General features: G+C 39.3%; 1 protein-coding gene across 1 annotated transcript in view; it reads left to right on the top strand.

Moving 5' to 3' along the window:
* NKAIN2 (sodium/potassium transporting ATPase interacting 2) overlaps positions 1-14,082 on the top strand; it is a 531,076-nt gene that overhangs the window by 501,168 nt on the left and 15,826 nt on the right. Inside the window, exon 5 of the mRNA XM_030447427.1 lies at positions 5,952-6,012. Coding sequence (XP_030303287.1) covers positions 5,952-6,012 — 61 coding nt within the window. The remainder of the gene's footprint in view (positions 1-5,951; positions 6,013-14,082) is intronic.

Genomic DNA, 14,082 nt, shown 5'->3' with positions numbered 1-14,082 from the left:
GAAATAATGGGAAAGTGCCAAATATAATGTGGTTATCAAAAGCATAAATCACACTGAAATACCCGGGAATAGTGAAGATTTTTAGAAAGTTTTAGGTCAGATTTGCAGAAGGCCCTTGCTAAACTTTCAGGAAATTTGGGTCAGGCTAAGTGTCTGTAATACAGCTTCAAAACAGGTAAGTAGCTCCTGCTTGCTACCATTGTTAAAGGTTTGCACAGCTCTTATCTGACAAGCCACAGTGCTGTGATTTTCAGTGCCCCTGTGGTCTCTCCAATTCATCAGGTGAAAAAGCTTGCCAGGGAAAATGCTAAGGGAACAGCTACCCTGAAAAAGACAGAACTGCTCTCCAGCGCCCAGCAGCATTTCAAACAAAAGCATTCTAGCTGGTCTTCACCATCATCTTCAAATGTTTATACAAAAAGGAAATCTCCAGAAAACTGAATAGTCCACTGAGAAATAAAGACAGACTTTATGCTAAGCGCCTTCCAGACAGCTGATATTAAAAAGATTATAATGCCCTTATTGAAATAAATGCAATTTTTATCACATTCCTATTTTCCAATGTGTCTAGATTTATCTATATTTTTGATTCATGGTTTTGCTGTGCCTGCTGGGAAAAAAAAATAAAATCAAAAGCCTCTGAGGCAGCTTTCAGTGTAAAGACAGGAAAAAAAAATTGAGAACTACATAGGCTAAGAAATTATGGGCTTGTTTCAGTTTGACTTTAAATTTCATAATTGCCTGCTAGATGTTACTGTATAATTATCACATAATTTTTTTTTTTTTTTTACAAATAAAGCTCATTGGCCATACTAATAAATTATTCTTTGCAGAGAACATATAGGTTTTTAATTCTACACTATAATGGCTGCCTACTTTCCCCATCAGGAATCTAGCTTGATATCAATATTTTTCTAATGCTTCTTTTATGATGAAAGAGAGTTAAACTTAGAGGAATGGCAGAGTTCTCATAATGTTAAATGCAAACACAACAGAAGAGTACCTCAACTGAGTAATTTCCAAGGAAGACAGCTTGAGTATTATGTCAAATTCTAGCAATGTTGTCCATTCACCACTGCAGCACAGCTGCAAGCAGTGAAATCTTTCTTAAAACTGTGTTTTACAATTTCATAACCCCCAAGACACTGACTTAATTCTGCAGATATTGAGGGAAAAGTCTCTGTCGCACTGTTTCTGCTAAATAATTAGTATGAATTTTCTAGGAATCGATACACTGGAAGCTTTCTAGACAGGAATTCTCTAGTTCTTCTGTTCCTCTTAAAGTATATATATACCTCCAGCCTCCAAAAATACATTTTAAAGGAAGACTGTTCCTTAAATGCACATCATTTCACAGGCTTTAAGTCCCCTGTAAGCTTAAGAAATACGATTAAATTGCACACGAGTAGACATGCAACATCACAACTTTGTAATATAAAGTTCCCAGGGCCAAAAGTAACCTCCATATAATTCTGCATTACTTTGGCTTGAACTAGCCCATTTTTTTTGCCAAGGTCTTAAAACAACAGTTTTTGTAGAATCCTGTACAAAATTAAAAATGAAACACACAAGCCTCAGCTGTTTCAGAAGATCCTGTAACTTTTTTTCATAGAAAAACAATGGCTTCATGAGTTTTTTAAGTGTAAGTCCATTTCTTCTGTCAAAACACAATTATAAAATAAAACACTCATTCAGTGAACCCAAGACTGTGTACTATTTCTATAACATTAAATCATTCATCTTGAGTTTTCTTATCACCTTATCCCACTCAGATCTTGGCCACTTTTAGTATTTGTTTCTTCCTCGTTACCATTCTTTTGCTTCAGGTGTGCAGCTTAATAAAGATAACTCCTAATAATTATCTAGATAGATGCTGCTTTAAAAGAGAGAAAGGTGGGGGCCCTGACCAGGGCTGAGAGGTTTTCACGTAATATCTCCTTACCCAAATATAGTGCTACTTGCAGTGTATGAAAACATTCATTTTCATAAAAGAAGGGAGACAAAATAGAAAGATAGAATTTTGATCAATACCAGTTCTGATTAAATTTGATCAGAGCACTTGACATTTTGAGCAAGTCTAGAAGTACACTCAGAAAACTCAAGATCTGTTAGAAGTTTCTAGCAGGGTAACAGGACACTACTGACTTGGGTAGGGAATATCCTGTCAACTCAATTTACCTCATGATACATTAACTTAATTCTGTAATTAATCTCATTGCCAAAACTTCAGTAGTACTGGTGTATTGCTGATTTATTTTAGGCTTCCGCTGAACTTCATTTTTTCCTGGCAGAAGGAATGATGTTTTGATAAAACATCGTAAAAACTTGATAAAGGTGTTTATAGAAAAAGGTGTATAGAAAAAAAAAAAACCTAAAAGTTTGAGAATTCTATACAATACTGGTCATTAGACTCCATCAAAGTAACAGCCAGGGAGCTGGTGCAGGAATGGGCAATGTGTCACCCTTAGAAGAGCAAAGTTCCTTTATGCTCTCATATGGACATATCAGGCAAAGTTATAAAGAGCAGATTTTTTTAAGCTTCAGAAAATGAGGTTCATAAAATTATGCATGCAATAATCACTCTATGTATAAATGAGCCAGAGTGTGGTTAATGGCTCCTACTCCTCTGGAGGCCCATACTACAGCATTAATATGTGAATGGGACAGATGTAGACACCTAACCTGGATGAATGTGGGATCCAGATCTGATCTTTTGTTGATTGCAGATTTTTTTTTTTTTACTGCTACATGGTTTATAAAAGATCAGTGATTTCAAATTTTTTAAAAATCAGTTTACATGATAGCTTTCCTAGTTTTAAACTGATTTTCTAGGACAGTCAGGCTCTTTATCTCTGAAGACTCATACCCCTCCTAAGCCAGAAATCTTCCTGAGATACTGCATCAGGAGGACTCTGCTCTGTGTAAGGCTAATGCTGCACTAGGCACTGCTGTGTTCCAGAGCTTCCCAGAAACAAATTAAGTGATGTGACTAATCTCTATCATTTGGATTTGTCTTTCTTTTATCTTCTTCTCCAGGGGGAAGAATGTGTACAGCAGAGTGTTTTCCTTGGAATTTATTTTGTTGATTTTGTGCTGTATGTAGGTAAACAGTGTGTTTTCCTTAGAGAAATGAAGTCAAAGATATGACCCTTGCACCATAACAAAGGTGGTAAATTTTGTGAAAACCCTTCATTCCTGTGGAAGTTCATTAACATTTTTAGATGACTGGCCCCCAAGAAAAACCTGCTACATACATAAATGAGCTGTACCCTTCCTACAGGAAACCTGAGTCCACCAAGAAAGACACCTGTTCCTGGTCTCCAGCCCAGAGGTCTCTGCAGTCACCAGGGGCTCAGTCCCTTGAGCATCCTTAAAACAAAAACTACCACTTTCCTTTTTGAATCCCAGATCTCACTGAATGCCTTCTGTGGCTGTTGCAGTTCAAAGATAAATCTTGAATGGCTATCACTGGATCAGAACTCAAACTGCTTGGTTAAAAAAGAGAAAAAACAATAGGCTAATGTGATGCTCAGAGTAAACCAAAATTACAATGTGTACCAAGCAAAGGGTTAGAAAAATGTGGGAGAAGGGGAGGTTTATTTTGTGAACTCAGATAATGTTATGGGATAATAACTTCCATTTGTATTTAGAACAGAACAGTTCCTAGCTTTTAGACCCTCTCTTAATCAGCAGGCTCATCTGATGAAACGCTGCAGGATTTACTTATGTATCAAAGGAGTTCCCTAGACACTTAAGAGATGCAAGTGAATACAATTAAAAGATCAGCTGTAGGTATAGTTTGTGAAACTGCTGTGCTTTGTGAGAGAAGTTTAATTACTCGTATGCAAACTTGTAGCATTTTAACAGATAGTAAAGCACTGAACTTTATTGCAAGAAGAGCTTTACCAGCATGTTCTCCTGCTAAAGATGCAGCTATTCAGCTATCTTGGATCTGATGGTCTGTAAAAAGAACAGAAAAACTATTAAGCCAAGGTTCATATCCAAGAATGGAATAATTTATGAACAACCATTCTGGGCCTTATTCCTTGCTGAATTAAACCTCATGTAATGTCATTGAAGTCAATGGGGTTATGCTGGGCATAAGTCAGTGGAGCAAATTGGCCCTCTGTCTGGAAGCCAAGAAACCAAAGTGATCCAAGAACACAGATGAAATTCCAATATAACTGAATGTCACTGTTCTTGGTACAGTGTATTCTTTGTGTCCAGTGGTGAATATTTCATCCTTCCCAGGTGTAAAATCTTCCTAGCAGCACTATGAGGCAGATTTATAATAAATTACAACATTAATTATTTAGTTCTGTTGTAATGCAGATCCTAAACTCCCAACAGGAAAGCAAGCGGTTCACAGACAACATCTATGGCTGCGGCATGATCTCCAAATCAAGTCTTGGTCTTATTAGAAAAGTCTTGGGGTTGGCCTTTGTCCTTTAGCCATCTCTCACCATTGAGAAGACCTGTGTTAGAGCTGGAGTAAATTAAGCACAGTCACAGCCTTAGGCATGAGGCCACTAGGAAAGAGAAGATCTGTTTACAACCATGGCTTCAGGTACTATTTAGGGTTCTAAGACCAGAACACTTCAGAGATCCTAAGTATGCCTTGGATTCATGAAAAAAAAAATCCATTTGCTCTAACCAGCACTCATATTAATGCACGGTCTTCTCTCAGAAACCACCCTTTAACTTCCAACCCACTGACTGCTTTGTCTCAATTTTAGAGCATCATCTCCCTCAGCTCCAGGAGATTATGGGTTTTGCACACAGAGAGCTGAGTCCTGGCTGGGGCCTTCAGGCATTTCCATTATCACTATAAGGAACCAATGCCCCAAGTCCACAGTTGGGTTTGCAGCTTATGATAAGATCTCTATCAAGGTGACAGAATAACACTTTTCAACAGCACAGCTCACTTTTCACTAAAGAGATCAATCAACCTGAATTCTTTTGACATCTTAAACATGCAAACTTCAGTGATGAGCTAAAGGATGATAAACGGGTTGCTGAAAATCAGTAAAGTCCCCAGACCTACATGTAAGGGAAAGTGTGTATAACACAAGACATGGTGTATGCTACAGCTCTAGTATTTGTTCTGTTACTTCTCATGTTATTTCTCAGTGATGATAGAACTTTGTGGAGGAACTAGCAAAGGACTCCTGTGGTACTTGTGCTGTGACAAGTGTGGTATTTCCTGTATATTCCCTTTTTTTTTTCTTTTTTTACTTTTTTAAGTGATAAGTGTAGGATAAGCAATTTGCCATGATACTTGAGAACCACTCCAATTTTAATTTTCTTTAAATCCCATTACTTCTGTTCACAGTTCATTTCTGGGCATGGTCTGAAGAGAGGGATGAAGGGAACAAGATATCAATTTGCCAGCTGCAGCATGAGATGTTGATGTAAACACGTTCAAACCTACTACAAAGTGCTAGATATGTCTCGAGGCTTAGAGGTTATTGCAGATACAGGAACAAGTCCCACTGATCCACAGCCCTAATTTCAAGTGATAAAATATCACTATAAAACCAGTTTACAAGTACATGGCATTCATCTTCACTTTGTTGGCAAGGTTCTGCTGAATGTTAACAGAGTTCTGCTAGCCAGTCAGGTTTTGGTGGGTAACAAATCTGATTTTGACAGAAATATTTTCAAGGGCTAAAAGTCCCAAGTCCAACCACTCATTTGGTTTTCAATAACTAAAAAGAAGCCAATTCACTAACAATTCTAGAAGCTTTATTAAAGCCTGTGCTTTTCAAGAATGCTGTAAAGTTACCCTATTTCCAATTATAATTACCAAGCTGTTATGCAAAAGTTCCACTACTTCATCAAGGAGTGTCCAGTGAATGTTGTTAGCTCTCTTTACTCTTGCTTTTCTATAAGCAATTCTGGGTTTTCTACCATATTTGTTTTACATCTAACACTACTACATTTTGTTTCAGCTGGCGGGGTTCATCTATGCCTGTTATGTTGTGAAATGTATTACTGAAGAAGAAGACAGCTGTAAGTACTAAAGCTTTACTACATACATAATTAACATGCTTTATTGTTGTTGTTTTTTTTAAGTCAAGATTGCCCTTTCACTATGCTGGCTCTTGCTGACTTCAGCCTAAATACCTTATTGTACTTGTGGCCAGGACATGATTTCTGTCCACCCTTCATCTAAAACTTGGAAATGCCTGAAGGACAAAGGACTCATGAAATGCAATTTAAAAAATTTGTTTTTTTGTTTTCCTTTCTTCTGAAAGGATCACTGCAGTATTTTTCCCCTCACTGCTAAGCTTAAGACATAAAATAAAAAAGAAAAAATCCCAATAGGCAAATACAAGCCTTTTTTTTTCCTTATTATAGATTGTTATTAGCTATCTTCACAGTAAGTGGTTACTGAAGGTATAGCTTTTCTGTTACTCTCTTGTAAAAGTACTTCTGGCAAAAACATAGCTTTAGATCACTGCAGGGCCTTCATTTATGAGAAGTTAAACTGTGGAGTTCCTTTTTGTTCCTGATGCTCCCAGGGTACAATTACAAGGAGCAAAATTATTTCATATAGATGTATGGTTTTCTTCTGCTTATTTATTCAATACAAGCCTGTTGAGCAGAATTTTCTCTTATTACATGCTATAGAACCAAGCCATTCCATTTTTTCTCTACTCTGACTTTGATTTTTTTTTTTTTTTTTTAAAAGGACTACCACAGCATTTCAGTACAGCTTGGGATTCATACTAAAGCACTTCAGAAACAAGTATCACAACTGCATGTAATTTTGATAAAATATACACGAATCCTAGAGAGACTTCTGCAACAGGAAACTAAAGGGGTTTTATTTGATTAAGAGCACTGCTAGCACTGTAAGGCTCCTTAGTGCATTCTCCTGCATGGAAACTAGCTGCAACCCTGTAACTTATTGGCAATACAGTGCCACTGTGAGCTGTCAAGGGGAGATTCAGTTCCAAAAATCAAACCACACTTCCAAGGTCTTTCAAACTACACTCATTTCAGTTATCTTTGTGTTTCTGGGGAGGCAAGGGAGGCATAAGAGTAAAAAGAGTGTTAAGCAGTGGTATGTCAAAAATAGGCCTTGTCTTCTTAGGGAAAGAACCAGTCATATGTGCTTTCTCCCACTCTCCCATTAAGTGCATTCTCTCTCCACAGAGCAGGAAGAGAGTGAATATTTTTCCCCCTATGAAATCCCTTTTAATATCATTCTGTCCATCTTCTAAGGGCTTAAATCTTTTCCTCACTCTTCTGTAATGCTTTAAGGCATGATACAAGTAAGAAGCAAGGAAGGAAGGGACTTGTGACTTGGGTCACTAGGCAAAGGCAGAAGTCAGAGCACGTTTAAGAGGTATCTCCTCTGGTCTGTAAAACATCATCCCTAGCAGCAAAGCACCACAGCCAATATAGCAGTTATCTGCTCACTGTGGCAGGAGCTCCCTATTGCTCAGAAGCCACAGACTGTCATGCTTCTTCAAACTTTTTGTTGCTCTCATCTTGCCTATTATGAGGCTTTTAGTGCTTTCTTAGTACACCTCAGCCAGGCTTCCTCTTCCAGACAAAGAGCCATCTTATCTACCCCTGAGCATCTCCCTGGGATACTAGAGTCAACCCTCACCCAGCACACCTCAGACACCTCAGCTTCACCTCTGCTGAGGTCTGGAAGCATGGCTGGAAGAGAAAAAGAGAAAAAAGGAACTTCTAGGAACTTCTGTGGCTGAGTCATCCCAATGCTGTCAATGTTCAGATCAGACCTGGCCCCTTAAGGTATCATAAAATTAAAGCAGCTTTAATTTCTACTGTAAGGGTGCATTTAGCAGAGAGTAAAGAATGATTCTAGTTCTCTCTCTGCTCAGACATCCACTGTGATGTGTTCTGACTGATCACTGTGACATTCAGGGGGGACTACAGTTTCTACAGGCACCCCTAACGCAGGTTTTGTTTTAGATTTTATTTCTATCAAGATAAAGTTTCTTGCCTTTTCCCTCCCTTTTGCCAGTTCATCCATCTATCATGCTCCTCTGAAAAACGTATTCCTTACAGATGCCATGAGAAATGCTCCAGAGGAAGATACCTAAGCATATCTTTTTTCACTAAGTTCACAGATGGGTTCATGTCGTGCAGATGACTGAGTGCAAAGGAGAAAAGCTTACAGGAAAAATAGAATGTCCCAGAACCATTACTAGACTTTCCTGCATATGACTCTTTGATCTTGAGGTTGGTTTTCTTCCCCTAAGTCACCTTCTCCACTTTTCTTTGTTCCTCACTGCATGCTGCTATGGAGCAAGCTCTGTGGCTCTGCAGGATGAACCCAACCCTCCTATCCACAGCACACTCCCTCACCTAAACTTGAACTTCTGAGCATAGCAGAAAAAAAACTTTACTCTGCTGGCCACTAAACCCACCCTGGTATCCATGCCTGGGTAAGGAGTTTTGGCAGCTGATGCTCCCTCTGGTAAAACAGGTGACTACAAAGCAACTCACATCACTGGCCTGCCTTCCCAGCTTCTAAAGTGGTCCATGAAGAGCAGAGGGACACTTCTTACCCACCTCTGTATCCATAGAGATCACAAGAGAAATCTAGATCTCTTGTTTTCAGAATCACTCATTCCCATAAAAATGGGATGCCTTACAGTGGGTCACAACAAGAAGGCATTTAGCCACAAGTCCTGTCTGATGTGACAGAGCCAACAGAAAAAGCCTTTTGCTTTCCATGATGGATGTTCCATACACTCAACTCTGTTTCTGTTTTACTAATGGACTATTGAGCAAGAGGAGTCCAGAAGAGGAGCAAAAAGGGCAGAAGCATTGAGCCTGGCAAGAGTGTGAATCAAGGCATGAGACTAGAGAAAAAAATCACACAACATCCAAAGGCCAGACATGGGTATATTCCAGATCTTAACCTGAAGAACACATTTACACTGCTCTGGAGCAGAGAAGGTGCCTCATCTTCTGCTGGCAGGGCCTCAGTTGTAGAAACGCAATCAAGTTGCTCTTAAGCTACTTCAGCTGAATCAGCTTTGCTCTCAGAGTAATTGGAAAAAGCTGAAAGAATTACTGCTTCTCTCATTCTTTATGCAGATTTTAGTAAGAGAACAAATGAGCGAGGGTAGTATTAGGCAAACATTTCACTAAGATTAACCCGCTCTAACCTCACTAAAGGATTAGGAATGGAACAATACAGTGATCAAATCAGGATCATAATTATGGCCGAATCAGCAAGTTCAGAGGTTTTAATTACTCACACATGAAATAAATCCAGCTCCAGGCCTCCTAAATCAAAGCACAAGTCTACACTACCTTCCACAAGAACAATCTGCACTGAGTTAATTCTGCACACCAAGGATTAATGAAGTTGCCTTCTCTCCAGAGCCAAACCACAGCACCCATCTCCAAAGGGCAGGCAAGGGTGGCTTCTCTTGCCAGGGGTTGGTTGCTCCCAAAGGTCATTTCTGCCATCCCTGTGGCTGCAGAGGGAGGAAGAACTCTGAGGCTTGGAGCACCGAAGGTCTCCATTTGAGGCAGGACAGGTGCCCAAGCAGGGCTGCTGCCAGCTCAAAGCTCTCCTTTTTGCTGTTGCCACCGGTAAGCCTAAGCCACCATTTACCTCATTAGCATTATCAGCTGCAGCAATTAAAAATAAACCATGAAAATGTCAGCAATGATCATTACTTGGAGGCATTCAAGGGTTGTAAACTTATTGGAGCTCCTAATTTTTTTCCAGAATCATTTTAGGGCTGCATTTTTCAAATGCTGCTCATTATTCTTAATAACAATGAAATGTTAATTTAATTTTTATTTTCTCACTAGCAATTTGGCTCCCTGCTATAAGATCTTACTTCCTTAATAAAAGAAAATTCAATGTATAGTTAACATTTTCAAAAATAGATATATTTGTGGAAAACCCCAGAATGTAAGCAAGAAAGCCGTGTCCTCCTGGGGCTTTTTTTCTGTAAGCAGCTAAAAAAGAAACTTGGGCTACTGAACATGGAATTCTGCAGTTGCAGGCTCTGTTGAGGGAATGGGGACTAGCTTGTTTCTAGAGAGACAGATTTGGGTGGGAAGAAACCTCAGCTTTGAAAAAAACATCAATTCAGTCTGTCCCAGACATTGAAGTCCTAATCCAGAAGACTCCCTTGCAGACCCAAATATAGAGAAGCCAAAGCAATGAGTAAACATGCCCTGTCACACTGTTCCCTGACTATCACAAGGTACAACCTTTTTAAAACTTCACACTAGCAATGATCTAACTTGCACATACACCTTCTTCCTTTATCTTGGCATTGGTTCCATATAAAGTGCAAAGCAAAAGTAATTGAAACTTGAGTTAAACAGTTTTTTGCTGCATATTACCTTAAGCCCAGCTCTTGGGAATGTCTGACACTGAAATAAAACTCTATACAACCCCCAGAAAAGATTGAATTCAAGACTGTATTTGAATTACTGAAAATGTTCACAAAGACAATACCCCAGAGATAAGGGATATCTGCTGGTGAGCAACACAACTTGGCAAGTATGTGCTATTAAACTCAGTGCTGAACAAGGATCCGCTCTGGGATCTTGGGACAGACCTGATAAGTACAAAGGTGACAAAGATTTTCTTTCAAAAGTCATAAATTCATTAGTTGTGAGATGTGAAATTTTGATAATGGGATAGGTAGAAAAAGAAAAGACCACTTTTTAGCTGTGTTACAGGCTGCCTTCTACCTCTGGGCATGTTATTTAACCTCTCCATACTTCTGTTTCCCATATTTGAAATGGAAAATAAACACCGGGACAGACTTGCAGGCGTGTTGCTTCGTAACTTTGAGCTTCTGGGATGAAAGGCACTACTGATGTGCCAAATATGCTCAGGTATACTTTTATTTTTGTGCCAAATGCTTTTCACAACCTGCTTAGACAGACACGACAGGGAAATAACACATCAGGATCCATTCCTACCTAAAAATCTCCAATAGGCAAAGAGAAAGCAGTAGCAATTGTTCAGCTATTAATTATGCTTTATTTCCCTTCCCATTTTCTAGTGAACATGGCTTTAATTCTGAGAATCAGGACAGGAGAAAGATAGGAAGAAAGCAGACCTTAAGCTGAGGGAGATGGCTGAAGATTACTGCTACCATTATTCTGCAACAAAGCTGGGCTTGAATGCATTTCTGAAGGTTGTTGTCCTGGGCAGTCTGGCAGGTCTCTTCCAACACAGCTGTACCAACACAGCATGATGTGTTACCCAGCTGTGAAACAACACAAGACAGGGGGCAGCAGGAGCTATTAGGGCTATTCAGCCCAGTATCTAGTATCCAGCATCTGATGCTTACTTCCATATCTATTTGATTCTTCATTCTGTATCATATAAGAACACAGCAAGTTTGTGACTCCCAAACAATCCTGACAGTAATTCACAGCTCAGGGACATTTCCATATCCAGAAGTAGTCTCATCATATTTCATTGCCCACAACAATTATTTCTTCCTCTGTAGTACCTCTCTTTGAGCTAAGAACATTTTTATCAAACACAGCCTCCCAAGAGTGAGTTTCAGCACCTACCTTTTCTTAGTTTTGCACCTTACTATTTCTGTAACGCGTCCCACATTTTCTCTGGAAAACAATCACTCCATCTTCAGCTTTTCCATGCTGCCATAGGTTTTATGGACCATCAACTGCCTCCCTCAGCCTATGCTGGGAATTCCTATATGGGAATATTACAGAGCTTGTGATCATTTTTTGGTAGGTGGCAAGGGCTTCTCTGCATCTTCAAACCCTTCACATCAAAATAACAAGTAGTTTCAGTCATAAAGGAATAGAAGCATTATGAGAAGAAATGTATTTGCATTTTTGGAGTTCTCACTGGTGCCACAAAAAGTCAAGGAAAATATTCATATCCCATACCTACAGACACATGTAATTAAGCCTGCAGTTTAAACTAGCAACAAGATTTCCACCACTGTTAAGGAGGGCAGGGATGTAACTCCAAAGAGCATTTTTGCACTATCTTTGGTAGGCACCCCCCACAACAGGGTGAATCACTGATGTAACTGGTTAGATAATGCTAAGTACTGCTAAGGCAGAGAGAACACAGGACCAAACAAGCATAGGAACAAATACAACATAATATTTAAAACCCAACTGCTCTCCAGCTGTTGAACAGGTCATTCATGAATGAGAATTCAATGAACAAGCTACAAAAGCTGAAGCTACAAGCTTGTTTTTGCTCAGCTTCACTCTCCAATTTACAGCCTGCAGCTAAATTAGAAGCTTTTTCCATTTAGTGCAATGACTGCTATGTGAACTAAGTAAACCAAAGGGAGGGAAATGGGATGCTTTCAGCTGTCAGGATGCTGATGAAAACTTGGATGGAGAGAAGCCTTTGAAATCCCATGGTATTGCCTCCTCTTTGTCATCCTAAAAAGAGCTGGATTGAGGAGCCACGGTGCCAACAGGAGCCTTTAGGAAACTCCCCGAGATGCATGCACAGCATCAACCTCCTGCACACACCAATAGCTGGTTCCTGTGTCATTACTTCCACTCATGTCCTGTCTTGGAGGGGACCTTCCACAGTGCAGAAGGCTGGTATTGAGCATCTCATTCTCACTGGTGCAGAGCACAGGCACTTTGCATCCCACAAGGTGTGGCCGCTGCTTCGAAAGCACAGCCTGATCTGCAGTTTGAGGCTGAAAGACTGTGGCAGGAGGATATGACAACTGAAACTCTAAAACCAGCTGCATTTGAGATGCAAATGAACCCGAGCAGTCCAGGGTGTCACAGGGTGTCACTGTGTAAGGCAGACCTTACACAACCTGGTCTGTGTTCATTTGGCACTGCACTGCTAAGACAGAAACCAACTTAAAGCTCAGAGGAGGTGCAGTTTATTTAAATAATAGCAAGTAATTAGTCTGAAGACAAAAATCAGTGATGGCATTTCATAATTACAATTAATTTAAAGGTTAATTTCCTTTGGTGCTAAAATCTTATTTAAAACATTTACCAGGAAAGGAAATTAGGATGTTACTATCTAGATGTATATAATCCTTCTGGGAATCCATGCCTATTATCGCTAGAAAATTAGGTTAGACTCTAAGTGGGAATTTCAATTCATTTTAGTGTATAATAGATGGTGGTCAGGGCCTTGAGTCAGAAGGGTTGCTTAGGGTGGACTGTACGATTTGCATTTTCTTTGTTTGTGCGATTAATTGCAAACGTTTCCAACAAAAGAGCTGGGTTTATACATGAACAAGTTTGACATGAAAAGAAAATTGGTTATGGATTGCTGACTTCGTAACTAATGAAGTTGATGTTCAAAGAATCCCTAGGAGACAGAGCTGTGGTATGAGAAATGTATAAATAGAATCACACAGGAGAAAATGGTGGTGTCGCTGGCTTCATCTGCAATAATTTCTCTTCTCCCTCACTGTCTTCTCTGCCACTCCCCTTGCATCTATCACCACCTCTTGTGGGGACTGTCAGCCTCAAGTTTAAAAAATGTCTAAATAACGAAATGTAGAGCTTGAAGGAAGTAACATTTCCATTCCAGCAGCTAATCACAACAGGATACTGCTTTAAAAAAATCAATGCATTTTAACAGCTTGCAGGATACACTTACCTCACATCATTATTTTCAACTATTCACTACCTCTTTCTTCCTTTCAAGATAGACAAGTTGCAGAAGTACTGGAAAATATCTACACATGTGCAAAGGGAATGAAGTCTTAGTATCTCTTATTAAGAACGATACCCTTCATACCAATGTATTTTGAAAATATTACTTGTCACAGATTGTTTCAGAAAAGGAATACAAAGACGACCTTATCATGAAAAAATGCCACATCTTCATGTCAAACCAGTAGCAGAAATATGGTAGTAACTCATGACAGTTCTGACAAAAATCACAGATGACTTGAAAAGATGCTCAGATTATTGTTGCAGCTGGTAACATTTGACACAAAAATAAAGAAAACTTATTCAAAATCAGGGAGGAAAAAAAAAAAAGCAAAATCTGAGACTCTCCACAAGCTGAAATTTGCATGGAAAATGGACCATCATGTATTGGTTTCATGCTGGGGAAAGAGTTAATTTTCATGCAAG

The sequence above is a fragment of the Calypte anna genome, chromosome 3 (assembly GCF_003957555.1).
Source record: "Calypte anna isolate BGI_N300 chromosome 3, bCalAnn1_v1.p, whole genome shotgun sequence".
Taxonomy (NCBI): Eukaryota; Metazoa; Chordata; class Aves; order Apodiformes; family Trochilidae; genus Calypte; species Calypte anna.
The sequence above is the reverse complement of the archived record's forward strand: the minus strand, read 5'-3'. Positions and strand labels throughout refer to the sequence as shown.